The sequence below is a fragment of the Ambystoma mexicanum genome, chromosome 9, assembly GCF_040938575.1.
Source record: "Ambystoma mexicanum isolate Mex_15411 chromosome 9, UKY_AmexF1_1, whole genome shotgun sequence".
In the NCBI taxonomy this organism is placed as follows: Eukaryota; Metazoa; Chordata; class Amphibia; order Caudata; family Ambystomatidae; genus Ambystoma; species Ambystoma mexicanum.
In genome coordinates this window covers 708631352-708656043 of record NC_090931.1, presented here as the reverse complement: position 1 = coordinate 708656043, position 24692 = coordinate 708631352, and the positions used below count along the sequence as shown (strand labels likewise).

At 45.7% G+C, this 24692-nt stretch overlaps 1 protein-coding gene across 3 annotated transcripts; it reads left to right on the top strand.

Moving 5' to 3' along the window:
- The first annotated feature begins 1844 nt into the window (after positions 1-1844).
- Positions 1845-20598, top strand: LOC138489719 (gamma-crystallin-3-like). Of its 3 annotated transcripts, none has more exons than XM_069617364.1 (3): positions 1845-1853; positions 3917-4159; positions 20323-20598. In XM_069617364.1, the coding sequence occupies exons 1-3, from the start codon at positions 1845-1847 to the stop codon at positions 20596-20598; spliced, it is 528 nt and encodes a 175-aa protein (XP_069473465.1). The 3 variants fall into 3 exon arrangements, with proteins under 3 accessions (XP_069473465.1, XP_069473463.1, XP_069473464.1); XM_069617362.1 differs by lacking the exon at positions 1845-1853 and adding an exon at positions 2596-2607; XM_069617363.1 differs by lacking the exon at positions 1845-1853 and adding an exon at positions 3718-3726.
- Positions 20599-24692: the final 4094 nt, after the last annotated feature.

The window sequence follows — 24692 nt, the reverse complement described above, 5'->3', positions numbered from 1 at the left end:
CAGTCATGGAGAACATTGGTAAAAGGTAGGGGGAAATTGAATTGAGGAGAAGTCCAGCTCGGTTCTCAGGGTCAGCCAAGGAGGTTTTGAAGGATCGTTAGTAAAGTATCTACCATGGAGTAGGCGGGAAGGATTCTAGAGGAGAGAGAGAAAAGGGAGAAGAGCTTGTGTCTGGTGACGGTTGCAAGATTTTGTGGCAAATGGATTGAAAGGGGGCACAGGAGGTCTTGACTGATCTCCGAACTAGGGTAGTTCAATGGGAGAAGTTAGACTGAACAAGTGTAGTTGAGAAGAAGCAGAGAGGGGTGTGATGTTAGAGAAGGAAGTGGGAGGGGGATGAGAGAAGACATTGGTGAGGTAGTCACACATCATCATGATCTTGGGTGAGAAGTATTGTGCCTTGTCATTAGCAAGAGGAGGGAAGAGATAGCACAAGGGTGTGGGGAACCAACATGGATTGCAGAGGGAAGATAGTTTGTGGGGGTTGTAACAAAGAGAAGTGATGAGATTAATAAAACAGGAGTATTTGTTAGAGTCCAAAGTTATGGGGAAGGAGAGTAGGGTATTTTTGTAGATGAGGAGACATATATGGGGTAATCAGAGGTAGAAGAATAAGAGGTGACAGTATGCACACAGTAATGGTGTTCAAATGGGGGCAAAGTGCTAAACTGAAATTTGTGAATGTCTATTTGATGATGGAGGCATGAGGGCGAGACGAGAAGAGAGGACTGGACATAATTTAAGTTGGGGCTAGAAAGTCAGCTTACATTCGTGTTTGGAGATTGTTTAACGGGTGTCATGATCCATCGATCACGCCCTTTCTGGTCTTCGTGGTCCCTGGCACATCGGGGGTTACTCGCTGTAGTACACCCAACGTGGCCGTATACACGGAACGCGGTCTATCAACCTTTACGTCCTAGGCAGCACGTTCTATAAATTAGCCACTCCCCTGCGGCTCCGCACGTCTCAACGCCCCCGTTAGCTGTGGCTTGAGGTGTGTCGTAGTTCGTACTCCTGGAACTGAGTTGCTTCCTGAATTCCCGGAACCCATTCCTTACTCCTTTTCCTCCCCCTCTCCTTGTACCTGTATCCTTCCGCGTTCCATGCGGTCCGCCCCCGAATGCTGCCTTCCTTCCTGATCTTCCTGGAGTTTCCTTGATCCCGGACAAAGAAGGTGAACGAATCCTGGAATCCGAAGATGGCCGAGCAGGCTTATAGAAGACCCCAACAGCACAGAAGAAAACCCCGGCGAAGGATTCCGCAAAGCAGCGAAAACAGGTGAGAAAAAGTGAAACCTGTGACAACGGGATGGAAGATTAATGGAGAAGTGGAGGCGAGAGTAATCAGAGAGGGGGATTGATAGTGAGATTCAAGGAGGAGATAAGGCCGAGAACATGCCCTTGACAGTGAGTGGTTGATTTATGGGGTGAAGGAGTGCTTAGAGATAAGGGAGTAGATTTCTAATTGAAGGAGATTTTCAAGAGGTTGAAATATCCCCTAAGTACTTTGGGGGAAACAGTGGGAAGGAAGTCCAAGAGAAGTTCTAGATAATAGGAAAATTAGTTGAGTGGACCAGGGGCCTGTGGATCAGAAGGAATAATGAGATGGGTGGGTGGTAGGGTTTGGGTAGCAGAAAATGTATGTATGTCAAAGTGTTCAGAGCGAAATGACTTATTTTTGTAGATAGATTACATTTTTCAAGGCCTGAGTGTGAGAGGTTTCAAAGAGGGCCTAAGTATGGGGGGAGGATCAGAAGGGAGGCAAGCGGGATAGACCAGGTTAGAGAAATTAGGTTGTCTATATGTTTTTTCAGGGGGTAGATAGGGCAGTGTGAATATAAGAAGATGGGGAGAGTGGGATGGAAGGATAAAACAGAATGCTTAGGAGGGAGGGTTCAGTAGGAATAGGATGACATTAAAGAGGTAGATAAGTTCTCACCACCAAAGGTCCGACCCCCATTTATTCACATATGTATATGTGGGGGGGTAAAGTTAATAAAAATGTATAGGTGTGAGGTGGGGAGTAGGGGGGGTTTCCCCCCAGACATATGTATATGCGAAAAAATTGAGAAAAAAAATAAACAGACTTTGGTGGTCGGACTTTTCATCTCGGTCATTTCACGCAGATCCGGTCAGTAGGGAGTGTGAGAAGGGTAAGATGCTGAATAGCAGCAGAAGCTAAAGCGGGGGAGCACTGTAAGAATTATGTAAGGGAGTTGAAGTAAGAGGGGAAAAAGGGTGAAGTGACAGAAAGAGGAGTGCGTTACTCAATTGCTTGGGTTGTTGAGTGTAACTGTGTGGCTTACGCAGGCTAGAGGCAAGGCCATACTATCCACTTTTCTGTACTCTGAGTGGTGGGACTTAGAGACCCTTCTCTTACCATGTCTCCACCACACTGACACTGGGTTGCCTGATTCTGGGTAAGGTTCTCGATACACTTTTACATACAGGACAGTATATTACATACCAGAGGGTGGTGCGACGAATTAAGGAGACATGGTCTGAAGTAGTACTAGAAGATGACCCAGATGCCATCATAGATACAATATATGATATAGCAGAAGGGGGACACGAGATATCTAGAATATATGAGCTCATGATGTCCAAAGTGGGGAAAGAAAAGGTTCTCGATACACTTCAATAGCATCTGATATGCTAAAGCCCCCTGTCACTTCTTGTCTTTATCCCTGTGTTTCAGGGACTTGGGATACCTGTTCTCTGGTCTTGCTCCGGTCCCTCTACATGGCCGGGAAAGAATCTGGGGTTTGCCCCATATACCAAGTCGAGGGGTCGATCGGCATAGCAGTTTACTTACCCAGGGCCCCAGAGATTCCTGGCCCTCCCCAATGTTCATCATACCATTTATTTCAAGACCACTGCGATGGTGAAGGTTGCACTCAGCAATTGTTGCAATCAAACAATAACCAGAAAATGAGAAAAGCCAATTTGTATTCAGGTGTAAGTTAAAACAAGCATGTTGGTCCATACTTTGATGTGCAAGTGCCTGAATGGAGTTAATAACCACGTATGCTTTATGTTCTGCACAAACCAATGCAAAGGTCGATGTCATACACATGCAAGTCAAGAAATGTGCTACTCTTTAAATAAATAAACAAATCTGTAAAATATGAAGGGACTAGGCAAAATTATTGTGAAGAATTGGCAACAGCGTTTACGTGAGAATTTCTGCCAACATCCATGTTTTTTTATGATCCTTTAATGGAAAGCAAGAAATTACGGGGACCATTGAGTCCGGATGTTTTTGTATGATCGCTTATGTTTAAAGAGCATGCCATGTACGTTCACATGAAATCACCCCAGTTTTCCAAATTTGGCACCATATTTTAAGGCAGTAGACATTATTGCAACATTTTTAAAACAATCCAACATGACTTGTAGTCAGATTATCGCGCTCCTTTTTTCGAGGCAATATTCCCTGAAACTGAACTTTGACCTTCATTATCATCTTTTGTGGCCACTCACACAATGCGTTTTTACACTAAGCAGAATGTAAACAATGGCAGCGCACACACGAGCGCAGTCTCGCGCTGTGCAGGACAGAAGCGAGGGAGCCATACCTCAGCATCACTGGACTGGAAACATCCTCCTTTTCTGCTATGGATTGTTTACATGCAGATATCCGCAGCGAGATGAGGTATATAAGGGGGGGCTGCCTGCACCCCTCTACAACACTGAGGTTTACTCTCCCACTGGAAACATGGGGAAGGTAAGAGCATTCTCACTGGGCAAGAGACTACATTTTAGGAATAGACTGCATCTAGGTGCTGGGATTTATTCAAATGGAAAGTCGCGATAGACAACATATGCTGTGGCAGGTTTCCATCCACATATAATGACTTGGTCACCCTTTCCTCTCTGTCCATGTTAAGCATCTGTGTGTCCTGTCTCCATTACAGATCATCTTCTACGAGGACCGGAACTTCCAGGGCCGCTCCTATGAGTGCAACGCAGACTGCGCGGACCTGAACTCCTTCTTCAGCCGCTGCAACTCCATCCAGGTGGAAAGTGGCAACTGGATGCTCTATGAGCACCCCGATTACAGGGGACACCAGTATTACCTGAGACGGGGGAAGTACCCTGACTTCCAGCAGTGGATGGGCTACAATGACTCCATCAGGTCCTGCCGCCTGGTCCCACCAGTAAGTATGAACGTTACTATTTAGTTGCACTGAACGTATTGCATCATCATTGAAATGCAAACAGGGTTCTGGTGCACAGATTCAGAGTCTGTACTTTTCCGGGTCCCTATGACTGGGAAATGTGCTGAGTTAATGTGGCCAAAGAGGTAAAAGTTAATCTGTGAAAGAAGTCCAATATCTTACTTTTCTTTTGGGGATTTTTTCCTTCCTGTCTATGCCATTTCCTGGAGCACAAGGCACTCTGGATATGATGTAATAAGACAAGTGTCACTTGTTACTGCTCCATAGATTGGACCCCTTACAGCAGGCTTGATTTTATCCAATCCCCAGTGACAATTTGACTTTATAAGGAAGGCGTCTCCATACCTTCCCCGATTCATTTTTGTAATTTTAAGGATACAAGAAGAATACCTTGTACATCTAATGGGAGTGTAGCCCATTCCAAAGTCCTCCAACATTGAGGTGAAGATCGAAGGCATCCAAGGCAGAGGAGAGCTCTGTCCCCAAACCAGCCCCGTATAAACGGGGAGACTGCTCTTTGGACCAAGGCCTGCCCCTGTGCCAGCTGCACTGGATCCACATCCTCACTGGACTTGAAGCATCCCCTGTAGGTACCAGCCACACTCCCTTGAGTGGGAATGTAGAACAAAACTAACCATGTCCTGGGGCTCCTGGATTGGGCCTTTCAGCAATCAGAAGGCCTGGGATCCGCTTATATCCAGTTCATACAGCTTTGAATCACGTTCAAACAGCTTTCAATGTACTTTTTCATCTTCAAAATGCTTGCCTGTATCTTTAAACTAGTTTGAGACCACTGCGCACTAGTTGCACTCTTTGCTGCCCCAGATCAAACACTGGCTCACACTCTGTGAAAGCCTTCAATTCACTGCATCTTTTACACTGCATCAAACTAATAGTGCCACACCTCGACCCGACCCAAACACTGATTCTGGGAGCCATCATGTCACACTCCCACTCGAACCAGGGGTCTCGAACCAACTTGACTGCCATTTTGAACCAGGGGAACCCTTTTAATCATACCACACTGAATGCAGACTTGAAGCATGCAGATACCCATCTCAGACCCTAATTTAACACTGACTCTCCATCTGGATAACCTGAACTTGCCACATCACGTACCCTGTTTGAACCCAAGCAAAGCACCAAGAAGTCCAGTCTGACACTGTTGAACTATTGAAGACCAAGATTAGGGAATTGTCAAAAGGTCCTCTCCTCCTGGTCCATTTCTCGGACTATAATCACCTATAGGCCCCCTTATTAATCCCTTTCTTGAAGGACAATTACTTTATACAGTGGCATTGATGCAATCAATTGCCTGACCACCCCTGCTCAAGTGCTCAGTGTTGTATTCTATACCAGTTCTGTATTTTGAGAGTTCTTTCCACAAGGGTGGATTTTAGTTGGTGTTGTTAATGAATTGATTTAATATTTGATTTTTATATATATCTATATATACATATTTATAGAACCTTGATTGGACATTCTTTTTTAATTTAGAGCCTTTCCACTACTGCTGTTTGGGTTGTCACTGTTGTCACTTCACACCTCTCCTGAAAGTATAGACTGCCCTCAGCCCACGCTACCATAAAAAGGCGAAGGAGTTATGTCCATTTGGCTGTGTCTGTTTTAGCTTTGCGATTGGAATCCCCTCTGGTTTAGGAGAAGCATGAGAAGCATGAGTCTGACTATATGGTTTAGCCACTACTGCCATTTTGTCAAAGAAAGGTCTAGAAATGACCCCTCTCAACCCTGAAGCCAGTTGAAAAAGATATGCAGAGCACAAGCACAACATTTTCTAATGTAAGGTATGTTGGTACTGAACTGAAGTGATCCATGAACACCAAAACCCCTAATAAAACACAGGAATTCACAAACAATCCTGAAACCTCAAGGGAAACAAAAGTACAATGGCAGTTTATAGGTTAGATGTTACTGGCACTTGTAGGGGTTTTCCAAAGTTCCAGAAAATGTGTCCATAGGGTATAATGTAATAGCAAGCACAGCACTGCACAACACTGTAAAGTGAGGATCAGCTAGAGCAGCTCCTCTCTACAATTGTTTTCCAGGCAGGTTTTGGCAAACAAATATGCTCAATAACCTAGGGTCTCTCTAGTTACAGACACACACGCACAGGCAGGTGTAAGACTGCCTACCACTGTGCAACATTGAACGCTATGGTGGCCAACCAATTAGGATTGACAATTAAACCTCCGTACACACATAGGTACAACCACACACGTGGATCAAGGTGTCCGGAGACACTCATCCAGCTCAAACCAGATGACACTTACACACATAGTACCTTGGAAGGCTCTGTACAGTCCCTACAACAGAGCAGGACATTGTGTTGTAGCTAAGAACCAAATGTATTGCTGCTACAGCCTACTCTGCAACACACTTTCTGGGTGAGAGAACTCAACTAAGGAGAAGATCTCTAGTAGAAATACGGTTTACCAGATGCAGAACACCAAAAAGGAGTTTCAGCTGTAGTGGAATTTCAGTAGTAGTCCATCTGTCAGAAAAAGAAAATCGACATGCCAAGAAAGCCAACAGGTTTAGGGGACTGGTAGGATTAGTATAAGAAAGCCCAGTAGTGGAATTCTGGCAGCTACATTGGGCCTCATTACGAGTCCGGCGGTAAAACCGCCTGGTTACTGCCGGACTCGTATTACCATTCCGTCTCCATGACTCCCGGAAATACCAGGGCATTACAACCCTGGTGTCCCGGGAATTCCGGAGGTTGAATGATGTTAATCCCCATTCCCATTGAATCCCATAGGAATCAATGGGAATGGGGATCATGGAAACACCGGCACTATCTCGTGATGGTGCTGGTGTTTCCACGTCTGCCTGCAGGCGGGCGGTGTTAAACCCGCCAGGTTAGACCTGGCGGGTTTGACGCCTCCGCTTGCAGGAGTTGTGTTCGCCCGGCATGGAAACAACGGTGGCAGCGGGTTTACGGCCACCATTGTTTCCATACCGGGCGATTTGTAACGAGGCCCATTGTCTTTAACAGCACACCTCATTGAGGTCATGATCAAACTGTCAGGTGGCGACCAGTGGTTGGCTGCTGGTGTCTCACACAATCATCTGTCTCCTTAAGGCTATTTTGTCCTCCAAAAAACCCAAGATGGACTTTCAGCTAAAGCAGGCATGCAGCCAAGGGAAGCAAATAGTACTGGGTTTTCTGGAGCTCCTTACTTTCAGCTAAAGCAGGAATGCAGCCAAGGGAGGCAAATAGTATTGGGTTTTACAGAGCTCCTTACTAACATCAACAACCATCAGCTCCATCTGTTAAGCTACATCTCAGACAATTCACTTTCATACAGTCCCTTGTGGCAGATAAACAAATGTCAACTCAATCAGACTCCCACACAAATCACTGTCTAGTCTCAGAAACGTCTGCGTGGTGTCAACATAGGAGCAGAACTAAAAGCACGGGACCAATGAAGCTGTGCACAAAGACAAACAGTGATGTATAGCAACAGTGATGAAGCCCAAAACAATGGGCGCGAGAATAAAAGGTGAAAGCCTAGATGGCAGCTCTGTGGAAAGCTTCTTATAGAAAGAAGCCAATTTAATCCATGGCACTGCCATAACTAAACATCTAACCTCTTGGAAACAGGTGTTAAAGCAGTTTAATCAGTGTTGCAGGCTATTGACTTCAGTGACATCCCTTTGCAATTAGCCTGGCAAATGTTCATCTACCTTTCAATCTTTGCTTAAGGCAAAATCCATCACCTCCTCTCTTTCTGCTAATGACTTTGCTCACTACCTTTCCTCTAACATCTCTAAAATGTGTGACACTCTCACATATGATATGGTATGATATGGTATTTGCATCGTGCTCATACCAACTGTTTCTAGGCGCCACAAGACAAGGGAGGGGAAACAGAGGAATGATAAGACAAACAATCTTACTAGGCCTTGTGGGATTCAGATTGTGCAAGTGCAAATGAGAAAGTGCAGGGAAGGGGCACATTGAAGTGTAGTCAGGGCAGTAGGGCTCTGAATAAATGCAAGGACAGCGGACTAAACAGCTGCAGACCCAAGCCGGAAGGGCCAGGTAGGCCAGGAGGCAGTGCAGGGTTACTGGACAAGAGGGGGGGGCATGGTGCCCTGTGAGATTCTGAGGGCACCACACAGCCAGTCAGGACGAGCAGACAGAAAGAATAGAAGGGGAGAGGGAGAAAGAAGGAGGAGGAGAAAAGGAAGGTCTTGAGCAGCATCCGGAACTTCAGCAAGTCCGGCTTAAGTCTTAGAGGGTCAGGGAGGCCATTCCAGAGGGAGGCAACTGCAGAGGATAGAGATCTACCCCCCACTCTCTGCTTGAATAAGCATCTGACCCACAGAGAGTTGGAGGTAGTTGAGCGGAGGGCTCTAGACGGAAGGTATCTAGGAAAAGAGAGTTTGATATAGTGAGGACCATACCCCCGAAAGCCTTGTGGGTGATGCAGACGATTTTGAACCTGATCCTCATGGCCACCGGGAGCCTGTTGAGAGATTTCAGGGCTGGAGAGATGATGTCCCTGGGCTTGAGGCCAAGGATAAGTTGCACAGTCCTGTTCTAGATTAGTTGACAAGGGCAAAGAGTAGAGTTAGGAAGATTGAGAAATAGGCTGTTGCAACAGTCCAGGCTGGAGAGAACCAGAGCTCTAGAGACAGTGAGATTCTGGGGAAAGTAAGGAAAGGTAGAATACCTCTGAGGAGGTGCAGCTGGAAGTGGGCCTTCTTGGCAAGGTCTGTGATGTGAGGAGAGAAGGAGAGAGTGGAGTCGAATTTGGCACCAAGGTTTTTTGCCTAACAGGAGGGTGAGGAGAGGGGACCCAAGGAGGGATGCCAGAGAGAGAGAGGGAAAGCGGGATGAGAAGAATCTCTGTCTTACTGTCATTAAGGGAAAGATTTTTGGAGGTGCACCATCCCTGAACAGTGGATAGACAATCAAGAATGAGCAAGGAGGGAGAGGGGGCTGAGGGTAGCCTGAAGGAGAGCTGTGTGTCATCCGCATAACACTGAAAGTTAGAGGAGAAAGTGGAGATCACATGAGTCAAGGGGGCCAGATAGACATTGAAGAACCAGGGTGATAGGATAGAGCTCTGGGGAACACCACAAGTGGAAGGAGATGTGGTGAAGAGAAAGGAGAGTAGTTGGACCTATGAGGATCGGTCCAAGAGGAAGGAGGTCATCCATGGCAATGTGTGGCCCATGATGCCAAGGTTCACGCTGAGATGATTAATCAGGTTGGCGTGATTGACTTTGTCAACTGCAGAGGAAAGGTCAAGGAGGATGAGGACAGTGTGAGAGCTGGAGTCACAGTTAGAGAGCAGATCTTCACAGGTGTTCAGGAGATCAGTTTCCGTGCCTCTGGCTGCTCGGAAGCCAGACTGATGGTCATGTAGATAACCACCACATTCACTGTGGAGTTTAACTGAGAGATGGCCAGCTTCCCAAAGAGTTTGCCCAGGAAAGGAATGATAGAGATTGGGTGATAGTTAGCCAGACAGGAGGGATAGGCAGAAAGCTTTTGCAAAAGAGGGTGCACAAGGGAGTGCTTGAGGAGAGAGGGGAAAGTTGCAGTGGCAAAGGAATGATTACAGAAATCGGCCAAGGCTGGAGCGAGGGAATCAATGTTGTCTTTAATGCTTCTGGAGGATCAGGGGAGTGCCTATTTGAATGAAACCTTCATAGATCTGACTTGCCTAGAGAAACATCACCATGTGTTATAGGAGAGAGGGAGAAGAGTAGGAGAGGAGGGGTTAAGGGGGGGGCCAAAGGGACCTGAGAGAGGTACAGGGAAAAAGATGAGAAGAGGAAAGTGACAACAGGATATCCTGGGTTTTAGTGGCGAAATGAGAAGACAAGGCCGTACAGAAGGCCTGGGAGGGGACAGGAGGTGTACAGACTGCAGTCAGATTGTCCAGCTCCTTACAAATGTCAAAAGATTTGGCCATGCTGTTAGTGGCTGCAGATACGCACACTTGAATGTGGGCCCTCTTCTTAGAGACGGTAGAGAGCCTATAATGCCTTTGGAGCAGGCGGCAGGCCCACTTGCCCGAGGATGTGCCCGCAGTCCTCCACTTCCGCTCAGCCGCTCTGCACTTTCATTTCAGAGCAGAGAGAGTCATACCAAGAGTTGAACTTGGAGGCAGGCTTCAGGTGGATTCTCATGATGGGTTAGGATATCATGAGCATTGGAGATAGAAAGATGAAGTTTTGAGAGGGCTGAGTCAGAGTGGGATTCAGCCGCACAGGTAGGAGGAGGAGAGAAAGTGGAGGCAAAAGAGGCCAATGACACTCGCTTCATAGGTCGAATGACCGCAAAGGAAGGTGGCAGTGCTAGGGTATGTTTTGCCAGGGGGACAGGTAGTTTCAGGTGAGAGAAAAGCAGCAAGTGGTCAGTCCCAGAGAGTGGAGTAGTGAGATGGTTAGAGAAAGGGATGTCTGAAGAGATGATAACATCCAAGGTATGTTTGGTTGAGGGTGTCAGACCAGCGAGAAGAATAGAGAGGGAGAAAGAGTCACATAGGTTGCGGAAAAGCCCAGAGGCGGGGTCAGAGGAGTCCAAGTGGATGTTGAAATACTAGAGGAAGAGAAGCTGAGAGGCAGGGACAAGGAGAGAGGAGGTGAGATCAGTCCATTCAGAGAGGAAGAGGGCGACCTGGCCAGATGGCCCGTAAATGGTGGCCAAAGTCAGAGAGAGGCCGGGAGAGATGGAGAACCTGCAGACCAGGCATTCAAAGGAGTAATAGGCCTGAGTGGGAATGATAGAGGCAGGGACCCACTCAGGTAAGATCAGGGCTACTCCATCCCTGGGCCGATTGGTCCTGGGCTAGGAGAGGATCTTGTAGCCCTCAGGGAGGAGAGTGTCACAACTCGTGACAGAGCTGGCCATGAACCATGTCTCAATGAGAGCGAGGACATCCAGGTCAAGGTCTTCGAGAAGGTGGCAGGTGTCAGAGGAGTGTTTGACAGTAAAGCGAGAGTTGAGAGTAGCTACGTGGAGCAGGTTGCCACTTTTGAAACACATCCTAGGAGGGGTAAAGGAGAGAGGTACAGACAGTGGATGTGAAAGAGGGGCCTGAGAGGGGGCAGAGGTAGAGAGAGGGGGCAACGGCCCCATAGAGGAGAAAGAGGCAGGAGCCAGAGAAGAGGTATTGGATGTGGAGGGGAGTGGTTGGGGAGATGGAGACGTAGAAGAGGTGGGTGGCTGAGGAGCCAGAGAAGTGGTAAAAGGAGTAGCAGGAGAAGGCCTGGAGAATAGAAAGTCACTGTGGCCTTCTGGCCATGCCAGTGCTTCATCAGCTCCTGACTGGCCTTGAGGTTCTTTGACGACTGTTCCAAGTACGTAGCCATTCTAGACTGAAGGCCAAGTATATACATCTCGTATATGGGATGAGGGTTTGCTTTCCAATACCCCTTTCACTAGACTGGGCGGACCTTGCATAGGGTGTCCAAACAGAAGCTGAAAGGGGCTAAACCCTACTCCATTCTGTGGCACCTCTCTGTAGGCGAACAGAAGGCATGGCAAGAGAGTATCACATTTTCTCTTCAGGTGCTCTTCCAAGCCACCTATCATGCCTTTCAGGGTATTTTATTTGTTTATTTTATTTTTGGATTTGTAGAGCGCGCTACAGCCCAGAGGCATTGAGGAGCTATTGCATGAGAATGTAAGAAGGATTGATTCAGGGTTACAATGAACAGGCAGCCCAACAGTAAGATGTTCTTATTTACAATTACAGGTGGTTCAGGAGGAAGGCTTAGTTCATAATTACAGTGTACTTTTAACCTGACAGTAAATAAGGTAGAATACATACATAAATGGTTACATCTTTAGGGTATAATATAGGACATGACGGTTTCATAGTAGATAGTGCTAACGTACAGCTAAAAATGGGCCAGAGGTAAGGAAGTAACACAGGAATGACTAAGTTATGTAAATAGCATAGTTTTTAGTGCTTTACGGAAGGCTAAATGCAAATCAATCCTCCTAATGTTGGGGGTAGAGAGTTCCAATGGGTCGTGGCCATGGTAGGGAAGCTTGACCCGCCTGCACAAACTCTTCTTGGGAATAGCAATTGTGTTGTTGTAGGCTGATCTAATGGGTCTGGCTATGGTTGGCCTGGCTATTTTAACAGCCAGGTAGGGAAGTGCCAAGTTATGAAAGACAATACGCTCTTTAACGGGGAGCCAATGAACCTGCTTCCTGGCCTCAGAGATGTGGTCCCTTTTAGAAATACCGGTGGCAGCCCTAAGGGCATTGTTTTGCACAATTTGGAGTTTGGAGATATTTTTGCCAGTAGTCCCTACAAAGAGGGCATTACAGTAATCCAATCTGGATCCTATTATTGCTCTTGCAATGGTAAGGCAGTTCTGTTCAGATAGAAAGGCTCTGGCTGCATTGAGCAGTTTGGAATGGTATGCTGAGGTGGAGGCAATGGCATTGACCTGTCCGTTCATAGTGAGGTTAGAGTCCAAATAAATACCTAAGGTCTTGATTACTTGGGATACAGTGATCGGTATATTGTCAATCATGAAGGAACTGTATTGTTTGTCCAATTTATCAAGGGTGGCAGGGGATCCAATTAACAGAAATTTGGTTTTCTCGCCATTCAGGCACAACCAGTTTTCTGCCATGTTGAGTATATGGCATTGAGGGTGTTCATGTCAGACTTGTAATCCCCAGTAAGGGAGATAAGCACCAGAGTGTCATCAACATAATTGGGGTATGATATGCCCCGTGCATCCAGAATGTTGAACAGTGGCCTTGTAAATAGGTTATATAGGGTAGGAGTCTTGTGGAACTGGTCAACAAGCACATTGATTTGTCGATGGAAGGATGCAGAGAACTGGTAGGAGACTCTGCACGCTTCCCTGTGAGCCTTTATATACGCTGATATGAGGTTTGATCCCCTGTCAGAAAATACTTCTTGGGGAATCCAACATGGGAGAGTATCACATTCAGAGCCTTTGCAACCACAGGGGCTTTGATGCTCCTCAGAGGACAGCCTCACGGTATCTTGTGGTGTGGTTCATCACCACCAAGATATATATGTTCCCTGAGCTGACTTGAAGATCCAAAGGACCCACAATATGCATGCTTATTCTCTCGAATGGCCGCCCAATCATGGGTAGTGGAATTACAGGGGCCTTTGTGGCACCACCTGACTTGCAAGAAGCTTGACAAGTTAGACAGAACCAGACAAATTACTTAAACTTTACACCGAACTGTCGCCAGTAAAAGTGCACAGACAACCTGTCTGATGTCTTAGTCACTCCCAAGTGACCCGCTAATGGAATTTGGTGAGCCAAATCCAAAAGGAACTTTCTGTGGCATTGGGGAATCATCAACTTTCTGGTGCCCTCGCCCTCAGAGTCTTTTGGCTCACTGTACAGGATTCCATCCGCCCAGTACTTTGAACAGTCCAGGGGCCTCGCCCTTAGCCTGCTCCTCAACCTGCTTCCGCAGACCCACCAGAGTGGGACAGTCTTTCTGGGCTGTGGAGAAGTCAGTCTGACCTTGGTCCCCAGCTGATGCAAATTCATGCAGCTTGTACAGGCCCTTCAGATCTGGACCCACCTGGTCCTCCACCTTAGGTTCCTGCGCTACACCAGGTAACTCAGAAGTCATGGAGTCCCCTGCTACCAAATTAGGGTCCTCAGTGGCTACTAGCCCCTCTCCCGCAGGAATAGGCGACTCAGTAGTCTGTGGAACTGGACTAGGGGCTGCCAACAAGCCCTCTGTAAGCACTCCAGGCCCTATAGCTCTGAGAGTGTTCAATCTGGCAAACTCTTTGGGCCACAATTGGGTATCTGCTGCGACTATCTCGGGATCAGGAAGATCATTACCCACCAAACATGGGAGAGGGATGGCGTCTCCCATCGCTACACAGCACTGGGTCATTTCACCTTGCCAGCTGAACACTACTATCGCCAAGGTGCACTTACTCTTTCCATCAAACCCACTTACGCTACAATCAGGCCCATCAATATACTGGCCTGGCTGTACCCACTGCCAGGTGACAGCAGTTACGCTAGCCACAGTGTCTCGGACCGCAGGAGTTTTGTGTCCATTGATATACACATGGTCTAGATAAAGTTGAGTAATATTGGGAACTGGGGTCTCTTCTGGAGACCCGGTACCATTCCCACTCAGTGTAACCAATCCACATTCGGCTACTCCCTTGCCTAGTGGGAAGTCCTCACTCTCAAAGGCCCACACTAACAATGGCCTCTTCCATGAGTCCAACATTCACTATGGCTTGATTGGGTAAGCCCTTGCAAGCAGGATCCCCTTTCCTTTGGCCCCGTTCCTTACACACAAAACAACCTTTGGGTGGTGAGAACGCAGGTGGCCCAGTGTTAGTGCTGCCTGTATTCTTCTTTTTGGTGTGCACGACTGAACTAGAGTTTTGAGATTTCCCTGCGTTCTTTTGGGGACCTGACTTTGAATATGATTGGGTTGGAACATTGTCCTTCCTATCCTTGTTTAGTTTTTTTGTCTGCCGATTTCTCTTCCGGTTTGGGTGTGCTCTCCTGAGCCTTTTTCTGGACTTGAGTACTCACAAACCTCTTTGCAGCCTTTTCAAGCTCCCTAAGCTCTGTGATAGTCTTGTCCACAAGATGTTGGTGTAGGTAAACCTCACCATTTTTCAATACATGCTCGCCATGCAATCAAATTGTACATCAAATTGTAAATCACTTTAAATGTGTCAACTTTGTTAGCAGCCACCCACATGCTGCTTTCTGGCTGCTACCTCATTAACAGCTGGAACAAGAACTGGGCCACTTAGAGACTGTGCTGTGGCCTGGGACGTGCGGGTTGCCACACTAGCCCCTGTCCTCAATGACACTCTTGAGTGTTGAGAAACCACACTTGCGCCCCGGCGTGATGATTGATGAGAAACACTGGTCATGCGGTCGTCCTTGTCATTGTCCCCCTCTGGAGGGTCTTGTCCATTTGGGTACACAGGGTCTTGCCCGTCACCTGGGGTCTTCTCCCCAAATTCCCTTGCTTCTACCCAAGTTTAGAGGCTGGTCAGCCAGGCAGGTTTATTAACTTTAGTGCTGTGGGGAAGTCTCCTCACTTGACATTAAACACGCAGGACATCCTTTGTCATGCCTTTTACAGTCTCCATGTCAAGCTCCATGGCTATTACTAATACCTATCAGTGACTAAACGTTGCCTGCAACGGTACCTTTATCGTTGGCTGGCTAAGCTGTGCGCAAGGCTCCAACTCGTCTGACCGCTTGCCACCAATGTGACAAATCAACTTCCGGGGCACCAGTGGTGCAGGGATGAATATCGGTTTCTCAACCATCACTCAGTCCCACACCTCTAGTACACCAGAAGGGATCGAACAGATTGGAACACAAGTAAATTATAACCTCCTTGTCCAATTGTTGGTAACCTGAATGGAACGTCAGGCTTATCTCCACAAGGTCATGGATCGTTGGCTAGTTGCAACACATAGAAAAAATACAATTATTACCCAATGATAAAAGGGACTTTCAGTCGAAGGTTGTATACAAATATCTACTTTATTATTATTACAACAGACAGTTCTAGCACACTACAAAATACAACCCACACTGTAAAGGAACACAGAGGATGGAGAGTTTCATGAAGGGAAAGGATGCACTCTGGTTTCTGACAGGAGGGTAGTCAGTAAAACAATAAGTCGTTACTGTTCAAGGTTACTTGGTTTCAGCACCAAGGAAGCAAGGGGTCATAAATTTCACTACGGGCTTCGGAGAAGGACCAGGTGGACAGAGCCACAATGTACCTGGTGCTTGAGAGGATCTTGATGCTCAACAGCGTTGAATCGGTTCCAGGACACTTTGCAGCTTGTGTGACAGAGTTCAAGACGGAAGACAGCTGCGGTTATCAGGCAGCAGGCAGTTCGGCTAGCGAGGCTGGATGGACGGCTGCAGGCTGGCCTATATGGTGGCTCAATTATTGTCTCTGGGCTGATTGGCGGACCTGGAACGCTGGTCAAGGAGTCTCCGATGGCTTTAGTGACAGCAGAGTGAAAACCGTCGGTGGTGCAGTCAGTCGCGGTTCGAGGGCTCGACTGCCTCGAAAATATCCTTAAAAGATGGATGCTGGATGATGCTTGTTGTGACACTCCTCCTAGCTTCTTTTCAAGGCAGATGGCCAAAAGCTGAGCAGAGTGTATTCAGGCAACGTCCTTGTCCTTTGTTCACGGACGCTCTGAGACTTCCCACCTAGGAAACTTGCTGGCAGATGCCAACAGGGCACGCTGGTTGCTGGCTGGGTACCGGTTCTGGAGCTGCTGGACGGGTCTTCTGAGTCTATCACCCTCTGTTCCCTGAGAGATGTTTAGGGGAGGAATCTTGCTTACCTCTTGAAAATCCTGGCCTTCCTTCACTGGTGGAAGATGTAAGGCAGACTGTACCTTTAGCCAGGGTCCAAATGTGTCCTTTTTCTTATTGATTTAGACGGCATCAGATGATCTGGTAAGTGAGAGGCTCTGCCCTCTTTTAAAGCCAAATCGGCCCCAGTGATTGGTGCAGGCAAGGTCTACCTTAAGGAACCAATCCTGGGTCCTCACCAGCCATCTTCTGCTATGCATGAGGTCAGGACCAGAGTGCTTTGCAACAGGAAAGGTAAGAGGTGACAACATGTACTCCTAAGTCCCACCCATCTTGCTGTCTGTTGTAGATCAAAGTGTTTCTCTGGTTAACTGAGCCATCTGTGGATCTTGATCAAAGCGCAGTTTGTGGTGAGAACAGACTTCTGACTCCCTATAATCACATACTTGGTCTCTCTGAAAGGGAGTTTGCCTACTGGAAACAGTTGTCCCAGACATGATATTCACTGTCCTTCATACAGAGGGCGGGGGGAGCCAGCTTTAAGGTGACACATTGCAAAGCAAAGAGGTGCTAGTTTTCCTGCCCATTGTTAAGTTCTGTGACCAGGCATATTCGCAGGCATGCTTCAATTAACTCTCATCAGCATACACCACCAAAACACAGAACCTAGACAATAGAACAGGGAGGATCTATGGAGCCTTTGACATTTTAATTAGGTTGCCCATGGCCAGAGGAAGGTGTTGCCTTCCCCTTCTTGAGATGCTGTTGATGTACCCGTGGCTGTCACATTCCAGCTGAACATGACAGAGGAGGACGGCACCTGTAGGCTGTGTTCTCCCGGAGTACACGTGACTATGCGTTTCATCCGGTGAGCAGGGAAAATGTGTGTGGAATGGCCTCAGAATTTTTTTTAGGTTGATCTCCCATCATTCATTTTTATTTTAAAAAATCAAAAAAGCCCAGACGAGGGCACACTCCCTGCGCGGATGGTCGAATTCCTTATAATCTCCCTTGTCCCCCCCCTTTATTGTCTTGTGGTGCCTTGAAACACCATTTGTTGTATAGGCACCTTATAAATATCCAGTAAATCAAATAAATAAATAACGATGCATGGAGATAAGTTGATATATTTGGAATAGAACATTTTCTTCTCAGAATTCTCCATTATTTATTTATGTATTTATTCACATTTGTAAAGCGCACAGCAGCCCTTAGGCATTGTGGTGCTGTTTCAGACAATTGAGCTTGGTTACATTGTACAAGCATAGGGATATGCAAGCAGTACATCCTTAGTTACAGACATGTAGTTTAGAGAACAGAGTTGGTGAAGGAAAGGAAGCAAAAGGTGAGGGGAGGTTAGTTGAATAGGGTAGTTTTTAAAGGTTTCCTGAATGCTGAGAGGGAGGGTTCCGCTCTGAGTGAGTTGAGTAGTGTGTTCCATAGTTTGGTTGCTAGATGGGGGAAATCAATATCCCGGCTTTAGCCCTTTTAATGGAGGGGATGCAAGGTTTGTTAGCATGACAGATTCTTTTTGGGCGAATGGAAATATCTCTAACAATAGCATCGGAGAGTTAGGGTGGAGCATTGAGTGTAAGACACTTGTGTGTCAGGGTGAGGGTCTTAAACGTGATCGGGTCTTTCACAGGGAGCCAATGCACGTCACGCCTTGCTTGAGTGATATGGTCCCTTTTGTGTATATTGAGAGCAGCTCTAAGGACGTTGTCCTGGATGACCTGGAGGTGGTTTAGATTTTTTTCCAGAGGTCCCTGCTAAGAGGACGTTGCAGTAATCTAATTTCGCTCCAATGGTTGCTCTGGCAATAGCGAGGCAATTTTATTTGGAGAGATAAGGTTTAACCTCAATGATGAGCTTGGTAGTGTTGGCGGAAGCTGAGGCAATAGCGCTAACCTGATGTGTCATGGACAGAGTTGAGTCTAGGCGGACACCTAGGGGGTCATTACGACCCAGGCGGTAAGTACGCCAACTTTACCACCATGGTGTAAACTACGTTTATACCATGGTGGATGGCGGATTTACCGCCCCATTCCAAGGTGAGTGGGGCGGTAAATCCCCATGTCCCATTTTACCCTTCCCCATTCCCATTTTTGCCCCATAGGGCATAATGGGAGTTGGGAAGGGGCTAATTACGCCACCGTAAATTACGGTGGCGTAATTAGCACCAAGGCGGTTTAGCGCCATGGATTTTAACGGCTGCTAAAAGCAGCCGTTAAAATCGGAATCAGGCGTTAAGGGTTAACGACGGCGTTAACCCTTAACGCCTGAGTTGTAATGAGGCCCCTAGTGTCTTGACTGATGGTGAGACAGGGATGATCGAGTTGTCTATGCTGAAGTTGCATTTGAAAGAACGAGTATATAGGAGATTGAAGACCATCTGAAAGATTGTTTTTTTTTCAAGCCAGAGTTATGGTTTACTTAGAGAGACTTCCAGGAAAGTAATGCCTAGAGAAATATTGTATTTAGAAAATGTGAACATTATTTCAGGCTTTTTCAAATTGTCATGATTTTCCAAATCATGAGCCATGCACTCTACCCTTCACTGCATATCAATGTTCTAATGTTTTTTAAATGCCTGTGCCTCCGTGGCTCTAATTTGCTGTTTAAGTGCTTCCCTTTTCAATGCTAAGGGTGTGGACGTTGATGTTGCAGCACCAGTTACCAATTTAGTAGACCTGTACTGCTTCATGAATTATCCTCAAAGGTAATCATTAATAGTTTGTCCCTTTGGAGAAAGGGTCGACACTTCTGTATTCAACCTCTTGTTTGAGACATATTTTATTAAAGTTAGCTAAACCTGGACATTTAGCAAATAGTGGGAATATAAATGCACTGTGCATTTTATTTGGTCAAAAAACCTAAATGTGTTGTGTTTTGTCTTGTTATTATTATAATAATAATTATTATTTATTTCTTATAGAGCGCAAGTCGCCCAGGGGCTTCAGTGCGCTAAACAAACTAAACAAAAAACGGGACAAAATCACAAACAAACACAAAAAAGGCATCTGTACAATATCCAAGCAAAACAACAAGCTAAGTATCAAATAGGAGAGTTTTTACAGCAGCCTTAATGTTAACCAAATCAGGAATAAAGCGCAAGGCGCGTCGCAAGGAGTACCACAGAGCTGGAGAAATATGATCAAACATAGTGTTACTAGTCCGCTGCAGTTTGGTACGACACAACTCAAGATGGTCCTCATCGTTTGAGCGCAGCGTTCGGTGAACAGTCACGCACAGAGAGAGATGGGGCCAACAAGATGTAAACATGTATGAGTAAGAGACAGAATCCTGTCCTCTCATCACAAATAGAAATACCGTATTCAGGAAAAAAGCGGAATGTTTTAATTGGTTTCACATAGTGCAGGCCTCAAATGTATAAATCTTGGTGCCTGCCGTCAATACATGGCTGCATATGTAATCTCAGAAAATCCTTTAAAAATGTATTGATCTATGTTTGTAAGTTAACCACTTCAGATCAAAGGGTGGGTTCATCTACATCCCCAGCATTCATCCTGGAATGCTCCAGATTAGGGTACCATGTCCTTGCACTACCCACTCTTTGGCATTCCTGTGCTGGTGAGAGTCAATGATTCATCACTTTGAAGATTAACAAAGTGTCGACACTTCTGGATTTCACCTCTTATCTGAGATAAGCAGGATAAAAAAATGTCTTTATTATTTAGCTAAAACCGAAATATTTTTACCTTTAGGAAGGGCAAATCACAGCAATGAAAATGGAGATATGTATTTCATTAACAGCCTACATTTAATGTTGTTTTAATTCCTCTTCACAGCACCGTGGCTCATACAGAATAAGGATTTATGAACAAGAGAATTTTGGGGGCCAAATGATGGACTTTAAAGAGGATTGTCCACATGTTCATGAGCATTTCCACTATCATGACATCCACTCCTGCAATGTTCAGGACGGGCACTGGATCTTCTATGAGGAGCCCAACTACAGAGGCCGTCAGTACTTCCTGAGACCCGGCGAGTACAGGAGATACAGTGACTGGGGAGCCATGAGCCCCAGGGTCGGATCCTTCAGACGAGTCAGAGATACCTACTAATATACTTACTGAGTTTACATGTGTAACATAATAAAACTTCAAAGAAGAAAATTGGGCTCTTTTGTATGTGTTTGAATAGTTACTGAGTCCAAATCGGGTTTATGACCAATAAAGGAGATTCAATGGTACAATGTACCTAGTAAACATATGTTGAGAAATTGGAAGTATACAAAACAATATCAAGCTAACAACAGACAAAATCAGAAGCCATCTGCATGCACAACAACTCTGAACACATATGCCCTGCGTATCAGATTCAAGAAACACCCGCAACACTTGTGACTGCAGTTCATTGATACACAGCACATGACATCACAACAGTTCTTTGTTCTTTGCAGTTACATGGACGGATCAATATAATCTGATAAAGTACTCATCTATATACCAATGTGTAAAGTGTTTTTATTCATGCAAATGCATGGTTTCAAGCCAAAGGTAATTGCTGCCACTGTAAAAACATGTCACCCTAATGCATTTGGAAACAATGACGTTGATGGCAAAAGAGCACTCCCAATCCCTTTTAATACTCCCAATTTACTGCCAATGTAAACTGGCTTTCACACCACAGGATCATCTCCTATTTCAATCACAACATTTCGAAATCCTGATAATATGCTCTCGCACCTCTCTCCATCCATAATGAGACGGTGGAGAATACATTAGCTACATTTGCGCGAAGAAGTACTTGCTAATCCTGCACTATCATTAACCTTTCTGGGGCATGTTGGTTATATTTTGGGGTTATACCTATTACTTTGTGGTATTTTTTATTGTGGTGGTATTTGGTGGTATTTTTATAATTCTTGGTGGTATATTGTGGTAACTCATTGGGGTATTTTATAGTGGTGAGACTAATTTCAGAATACTGCCTAATAATTGTTTTTACCAGGGTCACTAACAACAAACAAAATACTGGACTTGATACACTCTGGATGAATCGCACATGCCCCCTCATGGTATCTTATGTACAATACTGCGCTACTCCCTTTTGGCTGAGTTTCAACAATTGTAAAGCATGCAATTTAAATACTGCACATTCATTCAATCTCTCTAGCTGAACAGCTATTTTATTTTGAGATATCTCTTATCACACTTCTGTCTTTTTATGCATATCAAATGAAAGGGACTAAATGCAGCAATAATGCAATAAGACAACAAGTTACTTTGAAATCTGTTTTTTTATTGTAAGATATGAATATGCAAGTTACACAGAATAACAGCTATGCTCACATTGTATTTCACAGTGTGAATACATTGCGATAGTTTAGAAGTGCCAAGTCTTTCCAACTATCCTTGGCAACTTGGCAATTGGCAAGAGAAATGCACTTTGGAAAAAAGAAAACAAAGCAAAACTTTTCAAAACATAAATGCAGGGTTACGTGCATGTTTAAAAATTGACAGCACGCAATATGAAATGACCGACTTAAACTAACTGGCCTAATTCAAAACAGCAGCCCCTCACTTAAACTCATGTTTACTGGAGATATTTCTGACTCAGTTTGGCATGGAGATCTTTCCCAATCTTTCCGCCTGCCTCACCCAGGGTCACTCAGATGAGAACCGATTCAGCATCAGACAGCCTGCCAGCACTGAATTTCAGCTGCCTGATCAGCCCTCTGTTACGTTGTCTCCCAGTGCCGAAGATGAATGAATGCGACTCCCTCTCAGCACCCTTTTTATTAAATCCCCCTGTCACTCAAGGGAAACACCTCCGCTTGAGCAAATCATTCCACTGAAATGGCATGTGATTTCATTGCCAGAAAGCAAAAGATACATCTCTCCTTAAACTTCCTGCTCATACAATGCCCTGTTTTCAGTGGAACTGATTCCCATTTGTATCACCTTCGCAAACCCAGCCTGCACGATTACTTTTGCATTTAAAGCATTGTGAATTTTCCAATCTGCATTCAGCCTACTTCATCATGACTAATTTGCACTAAATGTTATTAAGGGATTCAGTTACAAGTTATTTGGGGTTGGGTTAGTATGTTAATTAATGTTAGTATTATATTCAGTGCAGTTCGGTTCTTGAAATATCCTGAAGCAACATGCAATTTCAAACATGTGCCATGTGCATTGGCATCTATTTAATTCTGCCTGAGACTCACACTCCTGAGTCCAGAAACGAGTTTCACCCCCTGGTCCGCTATTGCAGTTCAAACCCACTCTAACATGTGCATGCTAAAATGATGAACCTTTGAAATTCAGAGCCCTTACTCAGAGCCCCTACTCCTACAGGCTTTAGAAGAAAAAAACCTTGTCCTCTAAGCCCTTGCCTCAGAACGATATTTCTGAGCCTGCCGGAGCTCAGCCCAGTCTAGTCTTGGACCACTTAAAGCCATTCCTATTCTCCATGTCAGTCTCTGGTCCAGGCATTTATCGGTCCGGTTGGTGTATTGAATCTGTGAGTATAATGCATGTCTGGAAATTAAGTTGACTCTTTTCCCTCTTTGCCTATAAGTCTCACCAGATGGAAAGCTGGTTGCCACTTCCTTCTCAGCACCAGGAAAGAGTTGTGAACGATTATAAATGCTGGGAGTACATGTTACTTTGTCAAACAATGTATCTGTAAAGCTTTCAATGATGTACGCAATGAATCTTTAATCCCCATCAAAGGGTGCCCGGAACTCTTACACAAGGGTAGGGCTCAGCAAAAGTGTTTCCTCCTGCTCAAATATCACACACTGAAACAAAGATACACATACATACAGGCACGCACAAAGTCACTCATTTAATCATACAAACTGGTTCTAACTTTAACACACAAATACACACACATACTAACCCATTAGACACATTCAGACGCTTTTAGTTGAATATTTTAAAGATAAATATTCCTCCCATGTCATCATCTAGTGAGTCTTTTCTCCTGATGGGGGAGCAGAACGGAATGGATTCTCAATGTGTGGCCATGTTGGCTGCATTTTGGATGTCAAGCAGTCACAAGGACAGCTGATTACTGCACTCATTTTGGAGTGCAAGCCCTCCAGGTGGCAGGGAGTTGCAGCAGGCATGGATAAGTGGCCCAATGGGCGTGTGGGTGTTACCACCTCTCCCTTTCGTCAAATAAGGCTTCAGGAAAATGCTGAATCCCAGAGGCAGTTCAAGGGTTTTGATTTTTATGTCAGCAGTGGGCCTAATTGCACCTCTCTCTCACTCTCTAACCTAGGAACAGGCAATCCCACCCTAACTGTGGCATACCTCGATCTTGGCTTGGTACTAGAGATAGATAAACCCTTCTGTCTAAAGAAGTGTCTGTCTTCTGGCGATGCCTGAAGGCTAAGGACTGTTTCTATCTAAGCTTCCTCAGGGAAAGATCTATGGATTCCTATTCAATGACTTTCCCTGCTGGAATGACTTAAGGGTTGCGCCTTTCAGACACAAGGGTAATCACCCTCGCTGTTCCTTCAATGCCCTGTTCCTCACTCTGAATCTCTCTATCATTGACTGCTTTTCTTTCTGCCGTCCTTTCACCTAATCCTCCCACTATCTCTTCTCACCTCACACTCCCTCTCCCAGCTCTCTGATGGCCCTCTCTATCTCCTTATTGCTTACCTCCACCTTTCGTATTTACTCATCACTACTCGCCTTACTCCACATTACTACTCCCCTCTCCACAACACTTCTACTCTCTTCTTTTCACAATATGCCTAATCTTCCCTATCCACACCACTACTACTCTAACCGATGTACACTACTACCATTCCCTCTCCGCACTACTACCCTTCCCTCTCCACACCATCACTAAGCTCCCCTCGCTAGACTACCGTTGTCCCCTCTCCACATCATTACTACTTGTCCCAACCTTCTGTTACGTTCACTCCCTCCGTTTACCTCTCCACTCACCTTCTCATTCACTCCCTGCTCTCTCCTACCAACCCACTCATACACACACAATCACTTCCAGTACTACTTCCACTCACAAAAATCAATACCTCACCTTGCACACCACTGGTATAAACTTCCTTCATGCTCCTCTGCACCTTCCTTCCTCTGCCTGTTCTTTTGGTCCAGCTCTACCTCCTCTGACCTCACTCGAACAACCCACAACTTCCTGTTTCGCAGGTTTCTCTTTCTACTGCCCTCCTTTTTTC

Excerpts from the sequence above, each read along its gene's own strand:
- LOC138489719 (XM_069617362.1), top strand. Across the intron at positions 4,160-20,322 it reads CCTGCCGCCTGGTCCCACCA|CACCGTGGCTCATACAGAAT; the intron begins GTAAGTATGAAC and ends TCCTCTTCACAG.